This window comes from Columba livia, chromosome 6 (assembly GCF_036013475.1).
Source record: "Columba livia isolate bColLiv1 breed racing homer chromosome 6, bColLiv1.pat.W.v2, whole genome shotgun sequence".
Lineage (NCBI taxonomy): Eukaryota > Metazoa > Chordata > Aves > Columbiformes > Columbidae > Columba > Columba livia.
Genome location: NC_088607.1, coordinates 23,347,365 through 23,360,394, shown reverse-complemented (window position 1 = coordinate 23,360,394; position 13,030 = coordinate 23,347,365). Strand labels below are relative to the sequence as shown.

The 13,030-nt window shown below is 36.1% G+C and overlaps 1 protein-coding gene across 6 annotated transcripts in view; it reads right to left on the bottom strand.

Annotated features, from left to right (window-relative positions):
• ADK (adenosine kinase) overlaps positions 1–13,030 on the bottom strand; it is a 288,751-nt gene that overhangs the window by 77,096 nt on the left and 198,625 nt on the right. For 4 of the 6 annotated variants that reach the window (XM_065067582.1, XM_065067580.1, XM_065067577.1 and 1 more), the window contains one exon: positions 4,317–4,487. The exons of the other annotated variants lie outside the window; for them this stretch is intronic. In XM_065067582.1, the coding sequence (XP_064923654.1) occupies positions 4,317–4,487 (171 nt within the window). The remainder of the gene's footprint in view (positions 1–4,316; positions 4,488–13,030) is intronic. 6 annotated transcript variants of the gene reach the window in all.

Sequence of the window (13,030 nt, the reverse complement as noted above, 5' to 3'; positions counted from 1 at the left end):
ATATCTTAATGTAGCATATCAAGCTATGTGGAGCGAAAGTTGTTTACAAAATGCTTATAGGTTACAGAAAGGGAATAGACCAATTTGTTTGGAAACTATCATTTAGGTGTAAATCCTGGTGTGCTGAACACAGTTTTACGCCAGAAAACTTAGCAGCATTTCCATTCACTCCCCTGGTTAAAATAAGCACAAAACTACAGACTGGCTGCAAGTTCAAAATGAGGAGCGTGTTAACCACTGTTATCAGTTTTAGATTTATTGTTTTTCCTTGTCATTAAAGAGATTTTTCCACATCATTAAAGAGACCTGCCTTTATAAAGCCTTACAAAGGTTCTTAAAGGCTGTGTCTAAACCACATATATTTGTAGATATGTTTCTGTTAGTATTTGATACCTCACTTGAAAATATTTTTAAATTAAGGAGGCACAACGTACTGTTGTGGTATAATTGTAAGATGAAATGATAATAAGACCCACTCACTATCTTACTGCATACAAAGGCACCTATCTTTTTAAAGGATTCATAACTCCAGAACCGCCACTAAAGTTGTCATTGCTTTTTAAAACATGTAAGTCTTGCATGCAACCTTCTTTCTTCTCAGCACGTTTGCTGTCACACCAGCATCCATTTCCCAGCGAGCTTGCAGAAGCATCTGTCTTTGCAGAACTTCAGTTTACAATTCTGTAATTAATTTGTTCAGAGACTGCATGTTTAGAACTAACAGCTCTTTACAATAGACAGGAAGAGGATCTGATTTCCAAGAATAATTGTTTTCTTAGTTTTCTTTATTATATTGGTACTTTTGAAAAAGCCACAATTTCTCTTTTACATAACCTCCTCAACTTTTACTGATTGCTGTACACTGTATACCGCAAGCTATATTGTTTGGTTATGGATTTTGTTGCAAAGCAATAAATGAGGAGCTCAGCATGCCCGTAATTCTAAAGTCGCTAAATTTTCAAATTTCTCAGTGATGTCCTGCCTACACATAGGAAGAGAACCTAGATGATCTTTACCACATCCATATCTTAATAAATATTCCTCTGAGTCAGGAAGACTGCCATATGCAGGGAAGAATCATGTGAAAGCTTTGTAGTTCCCCTTGATTTCTGAAGACTTCACAGAAAAAAATTGCTATCCAGCTGCATGGCCAAAATACACAGACTGTTCCCTCTAGAAGTAGTTCCTTCCCTGAGGAGATGCCATTGTAACTCCCATCTTTTGGGGAAAGCAGAAATTGAGTTCAGATTCCTGTGCCCATTATTGTCTTAGACGGATCAAGTATATCAGAGACATCAAGGTTTAGCCCTGACTGGGAAAGCAGAAAGAGGCCTGGGCAAGAAATACATGCAAATGGAGGCTCCTTTACTCGCCCAGTACAATTGCTGTGTAGGAAATATTCCACAGCTCTTTGCAGAGATGTAATTTTAAAAGCTTTCACTCCTTTGACCACTCTGTTACTAAAAGTTACTTTGAGTTGTAAAATATGTATTCTAAGGTGAGCTTTTAGAGACAAATTAAGCAGCAACTTGTGACAAAGCAGTTATCATCAGGAGATAATTGACCTTATTTGAGAGTTAAGCATCCTGAGGCAAAGTAGAGTGTGCTTAATCCTGGCAGGTTAATTATCCAGTGATTACGGTATCTTGGAAGGTATTATTGCTAAGAACCATTTGCAAAATGACACTATTAAAAACCCCCTTAATTTAATAAAAATTAAAAGCAATGACAATAATCAAGTTCTCCAGTCATGTATTGCTAGATAATGACTGCAGAATGGCCCTAATTGGTTAGCAACAATGAACATATAATTATTCCTACTCTGAATGTTCTGTACTAAATTTATTATATAAAGTACAGTTAATAAGCCTCAAAAATCCAAGACAAGATTTTTGGCTAGCTATAAAAGGGATTTAAACAATTGATCAAAACATGAGTGGTCAGCAGGCTAATGCTGAAACTGATACATGTACTAAGTCGTTATCACAGCATTCAGTGTCTCCACTGCAGTTAAGAGCATGCTGGCTTTTACATTCTAAACGAGAATATTTATTCTGAGGGGTTTATAACTTGCCCATTTTAATTACCATCTGGCTGAAACTTGAAATAACTAATCTCCTTTCAGATGTAAATTTTAAAGTAGAATATGTAATCTAAAATCACTTTGCCAATTGTTTTTAGTTTAGGAATGGCAGTAATTTGGAATTTTGCTGCTCTTGGATGTTTTTGTATTATTCAAAAAATAAACAGCTCCGTGCTTAAAAATAAAATTGGTATTGTATTGGTCTGTAATGTGAAGATAAATATAGGGAAGAACAAAAGTCATATCTGAGAGTATTGTTTGAACTAATAAATAACAACCACACCACTTAGTATGCCTTTCTTATATGTTAACTTAAAAACTGTCAATATCTAACTAGCAAAACGGATGGAAAATATAGCAAAAAGCAAAAGCAAATCACAATAAATGGGCAAAAATTTGGTGTTGGTAAGTTGAAGTGGTTCATTGCCCATCAAGGCACACATAAACACAAAAACATCAGGAATGTACTTGTAGATGAAATTAATACAGGAGGAGAAAAAGCCAAAACAAACCAATAACGAAGGAAGTTACTAGAATGCTGAATATGTCAGAATGAGCGGCTCTGGAGTTTTGCAACTACTCTTTACCACAACCCATATGCAGACTGCAGAAATACCGACAATCACAGGATACAGCAGCTACCAGAAACTAGAAGTACAGCATGCCAAGAGCATGATTTCAAGTCACACAGAAAGACAAGAGAATAAACCATGCAAATAGTATTTTAACAACTCAAAAGCAGCAATGACCAGCTTATATAGCAGACAGTGGAGAGCAAAAAACGACCAGGGTTTCAATGAATTAGCGTAAGTAACAAAGCATAAGAGGCTGGTACTCTGAGGTATATACATAGTACTGCCACGCTGAAGGGTGATCACTTATATTTAAATAGCATCTTTTACCCTGTAAGACATCAAAATACTTCAGAAATTACACACAGAAAATGCATCGAGTCTTTCAACAGTCTTACACAATATTTTATGCCAGCAGGTGAATAATACCATAGCAAACTGAAATGGTGGTAGTCTGAATATGGTTTCTAAAATTGGAATGTCATCAGTATAGCGGACTACTGCTTATAATGTGTGCAAATACACAAAATGTAACAACCTATGCTTTGTTGTCTGAACAACAGCACCTAACGAACCACTGTGATGTGAAGTCTCCTAACAGGTCAATGAGGCAGTATTTTATATAAAAGACCAGCAAGGTTTAATTCCAGAAGTATCTATGAAGCTCTCCCATTCAAACACTGACTAGACTTGGTATTACTTAATTTGTGAAATCTGAGAAGATTTTTTTGCTGAGATTATACTGCTATTAAAACAAAATATTCAGTAGCATCTTTGTGAGGAATGTATTGTGGAAGACAGAATAAAGGTAACAGTTGGCAGTAGCAGCAAAATGTCAGGAAAATACTTCTGCATTGCTAACTATAGTTAAAAAGGTTTTCCTTATTCTACTGCATCGAAAAACACAGCAATTTTCTTTATTTATTTTAAAGTCCTATATCTGTAACAATACTAGCCCCTAATATGGACATGTGGACAACAGTATAAAAACTGACTTGTGTTGATGCAAGTCCCTGTATCACGGTCAGGAATAAACACTGACAGGAATAAGCTGCTTTTCCATAATTTTCCTGTATTAATGTAGTTACCTTGAGAGACCAACCTACACTTCATTTAGGTGTGTCACATTCTCCAAGGCTTTTTTAAACCTTTTTTGGCTGAGCAAACTAATAAATATCTAAGAGCACTTTCTGAAATAGAAAAAAGAATGATCAAAAGTGATAGCGCTACAACGAGGGAAATCTGAATTCATATGGTCTACTACCACGGACTTGCAGGCAGAACTTCATGCAATCTGTTTGCCAGCTGTTGCATAGCAAAGATAAGCTTTCCTTAGATGGACTGCCAGTCCAGCTACCATAAAATTAATGAGAGCCTTCTAAACCAGTTAACCGTTTCTTAGTTTTCTCCTCCCACTTCTACCCAAGAAATCATCTTCATTACAGAAAACGCTATTCATAGCACCAGTATGGGTATAGAAACAAGTTACAGAACCTCAGCAGCTCTGCAGGAGCCCTTCATATGTCTTCTTCCAGCAGAGAGTTAATTTCTGGGTGAGTACATCATGTACACGGACAGTTACTACAAAGCAACCAATGTGCTGGACACAAACAGCTAGATGCAAGTGGCATGAATACTTCAATTACTTTCACAAGACTCACCGTCTCATTTCCAAAAAGGACATCGACATAAGGCATGACTTTCATCATAGGCTCTTTGTAGAACTGGCTAATAAATGGTGCGGAAAGATTCAAGCTGAAGATCTTGTTGTTTGCAGAAGCTTGAGCAGCCACTTTTAATACTGCTTCTGGTGACACCGTCAGGAAGAATCCCTGCAAGCATCCAAACAAATCAATGCATGTTACTAATTTCATGTTAGGAACCACATGAAGTATGCTGCTTCTAGGTCTCCCCCAACCCATCTTCGTCGTACATGTACACAGATAACAACTTCCAGAAAATACCACCTTTCCATTACAGTATTATGGAGGTGACAAAGAATCTGCACATGCCTAGAATCACAGCCCTCCAAAATTAAATATAATTCCCTACCGCTGTATTCCATTTAGTATGCTTTCCCATGGCAGCTAAGACTAATGTTCATATTTTAAAAGGTGATATAATTCTAAACACCACTTTCCAGCAATAGTGTCAGTCAGACTGTGCTGCCTAATTCTGAAGTCTGGTACGATGGCTCTATACACAGCTAGGAGATCAATGAAATCCCTTGCCTGAAAAATTATTACCTTGTTTATAACAAATATGGTGAGTATGCTGTCATTATAGTAGCTGTTGTTGTTTTGCGGGAAAAACCTAGGGGTTTTCACATTTCTGCACATGCATTTTACTTACCCACCTCCCAAAAGTATTGTTCTTTATTTTAAATATGAACATTCCAGTAAGTATCAATTGTGAAACAGAACAAACAGAACTCAACCAGAAATTACTATTTGTCTACTAAATTGTGAACGCCAGTTTCAACCTGTGTGAAGAACAATTCAAGGCTGCCATTTTGAATTTAGCATTGCAGATGGTTACCTTAACTGCACAACTTCCAGGAGTTAAGTAAAGACCCCCAACAGCTTCATTAATCTACTAATTAGAGAAAGGCTTAGTCTTTACACTAATTAATCAAATTTCTTATGTTTCATTTTTATAATCCTAGAAGTAATTTTACTAACTGTTCTCAAAACTCAATGAATAAAAGTGATTTTCAAGTAAGAGCAGCAAGTGTTAAATTTAAGGCCAGAGAATGTCTAAGGCACAGTAACAAACAACTTTGAGAGGGATCTGATAAACCAAACACCATCTCAGTCCTGTCTGTAACATCACTGTTATACTCTAGAAGGTATAACAGTGAAAAAGTCTTATTTTCCTGTTTTTATCCATATTATTATGTCTTCAGATCACAGATTATCTGTATTTTTATCCTGCTTACTTCAGCTATCAGATCATAGACATTCCACTTACTGGAAAAAAGACTATAATGAAGAGTCTACAGATGAAAGACTACTTAGAAAGTCTTTCTATTTATTTCTCCTTACTCCATGCTCTCCAGTCTAACAAATACATGCTTGATTTAATCTAGGCACAATTCACCACATGACAATAAAAGTCCAAAGGGCACAAGAATGCTTCAGTACCTTGAACAACTGGAAGCCTGTAAACATCCAGGTTTCTTTGCTATTTTTAGAATCTGAAGAATTAAAATGAACAGTTTGTATAACATCTTGTCTCCATAGCAATCTCTACCATCTTTTAGTTTTTCATTTAATGAACAGAGTTAGATTTTTTAATATCTGTTCTAAACAAAAAAATATAACCTTTCAAGGCTAACATGTTGCCAGCTGTGGATAAATCACAGACCACTATACAGTGGTGTACATAAATGGTAACCTGGTCAAATAATTAGGCTTCTTACCAATTTTAGGCTGAAAACTTCATCTGAACTAAAAGACATCTGATTGTAATTTAAAATACAGAACACTATCCCCATGAGATCTAACTCAGGCCTGCATCCAACTCCCTTTTCCTTGGAAAGGCAACGTAAAAGTACTGAGATACAGATAGGAGAGCTTGCTTTTCTGATCCTGTGAAGTAAAGGCCAGGAACTCTCAGAAGCCACAGCTCTGTCTGCTGGGTTTCCTAAAAATCACTGCTGCCATTTAATTCCATTCTTCCAAGAGTTTGCTATATTTTTATTTCAATAACTATTTGACATTAAAACATCTAGAAATTGAGTTGTGTGCATGGTAAGTCTTGTTAAAACTTTGCCAACTATAACATTTATTTGTAAAAAAAGTTGCAGCAGTAAAAATAAAAGTTGTAGAAGTACAATTCACACAATGGAATTAACAAAGTAAAGTAGGAAGGAAATGTATAAAATCTGAGCTGAATGGATCTGGGTTTAAAGAAACCTAAGCAGCACCCCCCTCCTTAAATATTAAATTGAGTTTGTCTGTAGTTTTAGTGGAATTCCAATTACAGCTATGGCCAACATATTTACAGGAACCCAGCTTCCTAAGTTTAAATTACAACTAGATAAGCCACAGACCACGCTATTGCAGTATGCCACAATTTTGTACAGGAATGAACTCCACTAAAACAAACATGTTTTCTTATGTTTCACTGCGATTCACAACAAAGTCACGCCGCGGCTTCCTTAGAACCACAGCCCGCATGCTCTTGCAGCCGCCTCGGCTTTCGGTCCAGACTGATGTACACGAAGGAATGCCTGAGTCAACTACTCCTTCCCACTCTAACAACAGTTAGCCAACGTCAGCTTTCAGTGTGAGAATAAGTGTATCTTGGTATCGCTGGTATAAAAGACTTCATATTTCACCAGTAAGAAGTTCTGTTCCCACTAATTAGAAGGCTAAAAGAGGTCCTTCAGAAGATATTCTATATCCACCTACACACCTCAGTCTACTTCTGAGAGTTTGGGGAACATTTTTACGCTCAAAACCCAAAGGTACCTTAAAACAACTATGAGGAAAATATCTGTAATCAAAGCATGAGACAGTTAACATACAAAAATTCCAATAGCCTGGGAAACTTATGTTGCATATGAAATGAAATTACTGTATACGTATCTCTTCGTGAAAGAACGTTGTACATACACATAACTGGACAGTGCAGTCAAAGAAAGTGAAAAGCAGCAATATTAAACCAAGAAAACCTAATAAACATCACACGCTATCAGCCATACTAGCAACATGCAGTATTACTTCGGTGTGTACCCACTGAGACTAAGTATACCAGATGCTACTGCTTCATGATGTGCCACTATTTTCTGCTGTTCAAAATATAATGAGCCTCTTTTCAATGCCAGGAGGAAGGGAGCGTTCTACCACAAGCCAGAGAGCAAGGCTGAACTGACACATACACCAAGAAAACAGGATGATAGACTGAATTATTTATATGCATGTTTGTACATATATGCACACAAAACATGACAATACTTTTCTTATTCACTGTAAGCAGTCTTTCTGTTTAAATACAGTTCTTTGGTGGAGACAAACATTTTCATTGTGGGAGAAACAAAAAGGAAGAAATAAGAGAAAGCCATTTGTGTATTGCAGACACACAGCTATGGGAGATACAGAGTATGTTTGTAACAAGAGCTTTTAAAATTCAATATTAAGATGCACATGACAGGACTAGACAAAGTCAAGAGAGAATATCATATTAATCTCACTTTTACAATATTCAGGAATTCTTTGATGCACCTTTCAAAATATGCCAGGGCACTGTGAATACAGGATTGTCTTTTTTACATTCACTTTTTTTTAATAGACACTCGCACTACTGGAAGGATTTGGTGGGTTCACACACAAGCACTTTGTCTCTGCAAGTCATCTCTCTAATTTTCATCACACATAGAACCCAAAAGGCTTCTTCTGACCTACACTAAGCTCATACAGTAACAGATATGAGGGCAGAAAATGAGGATGTCAGAAGTGTCAGCAGCACAGAATCAGAATGCTGAAGGACCTCACGAAGCCAGAACAACTCTGCCTTTATTAGTGAAGGTAATTCTGTATAAGGTCTTGTCCAAACGGAGAGGTCTTGTCATAATTTGTTCACATGAAATAATGTGTTCACACTGAATTTGTCTGGATTACATACATGTAATGTTTGCATAGTGAAGATCAAGGTGTTTTTATTTTCAAAGCCAGTGAGTATTTCCTTAAAGCCAAAACTGAAATCTGTGACTTAGTGTATATTTAGACAAATCCAGGCTGAGATTATAAAAACCAGCTTTGCAATTTCAGGCTTATTATTGTTTAATAGCACAGAAGCAATGATGTATAAGAACATACAGAGAAAACAAAAATTAGGATTTTCAAACCTACTACCACTAAAACGCATTTGCCCTCTGCTTTCTAGCTCTTCTTCTCTCCTTGACACTCCTGTTTGCAGAGTGGGTTATATGAAAATAACTTTATCATATGACTGACAGGATTTAGTACCATGGTATTCTGAGCTCATTTTGAAATGCCATTTGGTAACAATGTAAAATAAATAAATTGCAAGTGTGAATAAAAATATTTAACTTTCAGAAACACAGTCTGCCGCCATTTAAGACAAATCATATTCTGCCAACATTAAAGGAACACATCATTTAATCCAAAATCATTTTATGGCAAGCATTTACATAAAAATGCAATTATGATGACATCACACTATCATCCATCTAAAGGGTGGAATTTTTCAGGCACATAGAAAGTTTGACAGTTACATAGTGGCAGTCCTGATAAATACTGTGGTTCAGTAAAGCCCTGCAGAAATCATCTAACTTCAAGTACGCTGGCAGTTCCAGTAAAAGAGTGAGATTGCTAACCTGCCCAAAGAACTTGCTCTGTTAAACAACAAATATAACCAAGTCAGAGCTTTTGGATCTGGTGAGGTGTCCTGTATTCTGTACCCAAAGAGAACTTCAAGCCACACACTTGGGCAGAAGAGGCTTCCCTCAGCTGTGTGCTGCCATCGGCCTCATCAGCTGCAGTCACACAGAAATATCAGGGCTTGGAAAGAGTGGAGCTACAACACATGGAAATCCTTGGGATGGAGAACGAACGACTAGGTAACTGTGCCAAACAGAAGAACCTGCACAAGGCTTCCAGGTGCCCTTACAACCAGAAAAGACTGAAGGACTCCTGTCTTGTAGCCTCTGAAGTGCAGAGAGCACAACTTGGGTGCAGACCATGTCCTGTGAGCCAAGGCAATGAAATAACCTTCCTTCAGAACAGGAACCCGAAGGAATCTCCTTGGAACACTGAAGCAAAAGCTTTAATCTGTCTTAGCACTTATGTGAGTTTAAAAGACCAGGGAACAATTTTAAAACTATCTTTAATGCTGAAGTATGTGAATACAATACTTGCAGTGTGCAACACTGTCAAGTTAGCAGACTTACTGACCCACTACCTCTTCCTCTGAGTTTTGAGCATTCATAGTTGCAACCTGTTGCTGCCTGAAACGATTTGTTAAATTATTTCCCCTACCGAGCTATGACAAAATAGTAGCAAATGATAGAGATATCAGAACACAATGTGGCAAAAACCTCAAGAAATAATTAACAAAACCCCACAAATTAAATCAACAACATGACCTATATTAATGAAGGTGCTTGTGCTTTAAGTAACTTTTTACTTTTTCAAGGAAGGACAAAAGCTCTATATAACTATCCACTTGGGAAATGCTCAGTCTGTAAATTAGTGAAATACATGGACATTATTTTAATCTGTGTACCCATTATTCATGTAATAATAGGTCGTTTAAGAACTTAGAAAGTACGTACAGAGTGTCAACTACATTTTGGAACTACATTTTATCTTGTAGTGGTTACTTACTGAAACAAAACTCACTGCTTTTCATCCAGTTCCTACTGGAAACAGTTGTTTTAAATCAGGAAGCAAGGAGAGCAAGAACGCAACAGTTTCACTGAGTAATTGTTTTGGCTTGTTCCTATATGCATTGTTTATTTTTATGAAAGTATTGCTTTATAACTGGAAAATGACTAAGCCGTAAACTATTGTTTTATCATTCTGAGTGGCCAGTGTTTCTGTTTCTGATAAAAGCCAAGTTTCAAACAGTTTTCAGTAACATAGGAAAAAAACCTAACTGTCAGTAAATGTGCTTATATTGACCATGACACTTTCCTCTACGGTGGTGCCAACATGTCAGAAGGAGAGGATTGCTTTCAGATTTGAACAGCTTCTTTGTTGCTGAAGTGAACTCTGATTGCTGCCATATTAGTATCTATCAGATTACAACAGTAGCAGAAAACCTCCAATATTTGACATTATATGTTAAAAAAATAGAATTATTTCATGCATATATTAGTAATTTCTTTTTAAATTTACACAATTTGGAAATATTTTTCAATTCTGATTACTATTGATTAAATTAAGCACTCTCCAGGAAGTTCTTCCAAGTCATATTTCAGACAAAATAATTGTGTGACATTCCTTATGAGACGTATACTCGCAGAGTGTATAGATGAGAACTCCAGTAACGAGGTGGAGGTGTAAACACATATATGAGAGAGCAGTAATTTACCTAGCTTGGGTTTAGGGAAATGTCATCCCAAATAAAAATTTCTCCTGTTTCCCTGGAAACTACAAAGTTAGTTAAGCTCACTTTGGCAAGATGAATTAAGCTCTTAAGTTGATGGTTTGACATAGCTCCCTAAAGTTTACCCCTCTGTGAGGAAGCAAAAATTCTCTGTATTCTTTGTGAAGTATAAGCATACAGTTTTATGTGAGTTTATTAAGCCCAGGGAGTGAGATGTCTGTTTTTATTTACACTGAATTTATAACAAAATTTTGGAGGAAGTATTAAACATCATCTGGGAGACAGGAGCCTAGAGGTTTTATTACTTTGATTAATAATTCAACCTTTTTTGCCTCTGTTTACCCACTTGCAAAAGAGTTATAATGATAAATACACTTCCATTGGCAGAACCAGTGGAAGGTTTAATTACTTAACATTACTGGAATTCTGTGTTGAAAGGTATTATAAAGTACAGGGTATTACCATCAATAAAATACATGCTGCAAATCATATAAGCTAGGATAAAGAACAAACCACTTTTCTTCTTTTCTCTTACTGTCCCCAAACCACTTTGCCACACCTTCTCTTCATTGAAAACCAATTTAATCCTTACTCAGAAAGCAACACATCTTAAAATATATCTTAAACTGGGATTAAAGAAGCTGTTTCTTTCACCTTTCATCCTTCTAAAGTAACTTAATCAAAATTAGGTTTGCCCAACCTATCTACTAATACGAGGATAACATGCATACACCAAAAAGTTGACTTGGGCATATGAATGATTGTTTAATGAAACAATAACCAAAAGTCTAAAAATTGGTAATTCTATTATTTACAATGTTCGGAACAATGAGATAACTGATTTTCAATCCAAATTTCCACAGTTTTGAGCACAATCTCAGGGTCCCTGTCCTAGCAAATGAACATTTCAGGAAGTATAGAATAAGATATTGTTAATTTAGGCCCTTGATGATTGCACAACATTTGCTTTTTTGTGTATGGCTAGTTACATTAATATAATTTGGCATCTCATTAATTATGTAAACATCAACCATATGTTGAATTCATTCAAGTTTGGTTTGTACATAATATTTACAGTATATTAGTAAATGGAGAGGATCTATGTAACTACAAATGCATGGAGAATTTCTAATTCTCTAGACAGTTAATCCTCAGTTTGAAAGCTCTGTAAGTAAACATCTTACACAAGCCTATGGCTTACTTAATCAAATAGCCTTGAAGAAGAGAACATATATAAGAATCTTTTAAATTACATGTGCTTATATCAGCACAATGGTTTATTTTATAAATACAAGTAGAACACTCAAGGACTGAAACAATGACTGACCACTGGTGTATTAGTAAATAATCAATAGTGACTGAATGGATGTCACAAGGATCTTGTAAAAATGCAGATTATTTAATATTGTTGTACAACGCCTTGTGGAAAACTGTTCAAAGTACTGCTTACTTAAGTATTTTAATATTCCATAGCCTGAATGTAATAAAAATTCTTCTGCTGTTTACATGAAGAGATTTTTTGGTTATGTGGCTTTTGGAATGGAGAGGGAAACTAATTTGTGCTTGCCCTTGCCGTATTTATAAATATTAGTTCTCATGCTCAGAAAAAATGGAAAAAAAAAATCTTAACTAACCTCTTGCTCTGTACTAGTACATACTATATACCCGTGCCCTCACAAGATTCCCAGGTGATGCAGAGGAATGCAAGTCTTTTGTAATATTAACAAATGCAGGTATAAGTACATTGCCATGAAAAATAAGTCAACTCCAGCATGACTTCTACACCTTATGGATTTCTCTGTCAACAACATGGCCATGCTATAAAAGGTTTCACTTAAATTCAGGTTAGAAAACAGATATAAGGTAAAACAAAACACAGGTATGCTTTTCCCTAGGCACTCTCATACTGAAACACTTAAGCAGAAACCTTTCCTCCCTCCCCCCAACTACCTTTGAGATCTTGTAAATTCTAACAACATAGCAGCACGGGGATTAAATATTAATCATTAATCACATTAGTCATTGCCATCATCATTAGAATATATTTCAAGGGTCCAAAAAAAGAGCATATTATTCACTAATATAGATCATATCATCAGAAAGACTACACTGATAGTGTAGCATGGCAGGCACAAAGAAAGAAAAAAAATAAATGATCAAGAGGTGACAGAAAAGATTTCTGAGGCTTATTGCATCATTCAAATGCTAACTCATCCTTTAACTGAGTCTAAGTAAAACAGACTCACCATGGGCAAAACAGAGCTCTATATAGAACCACAGAAACACACAGTGTCTTTTT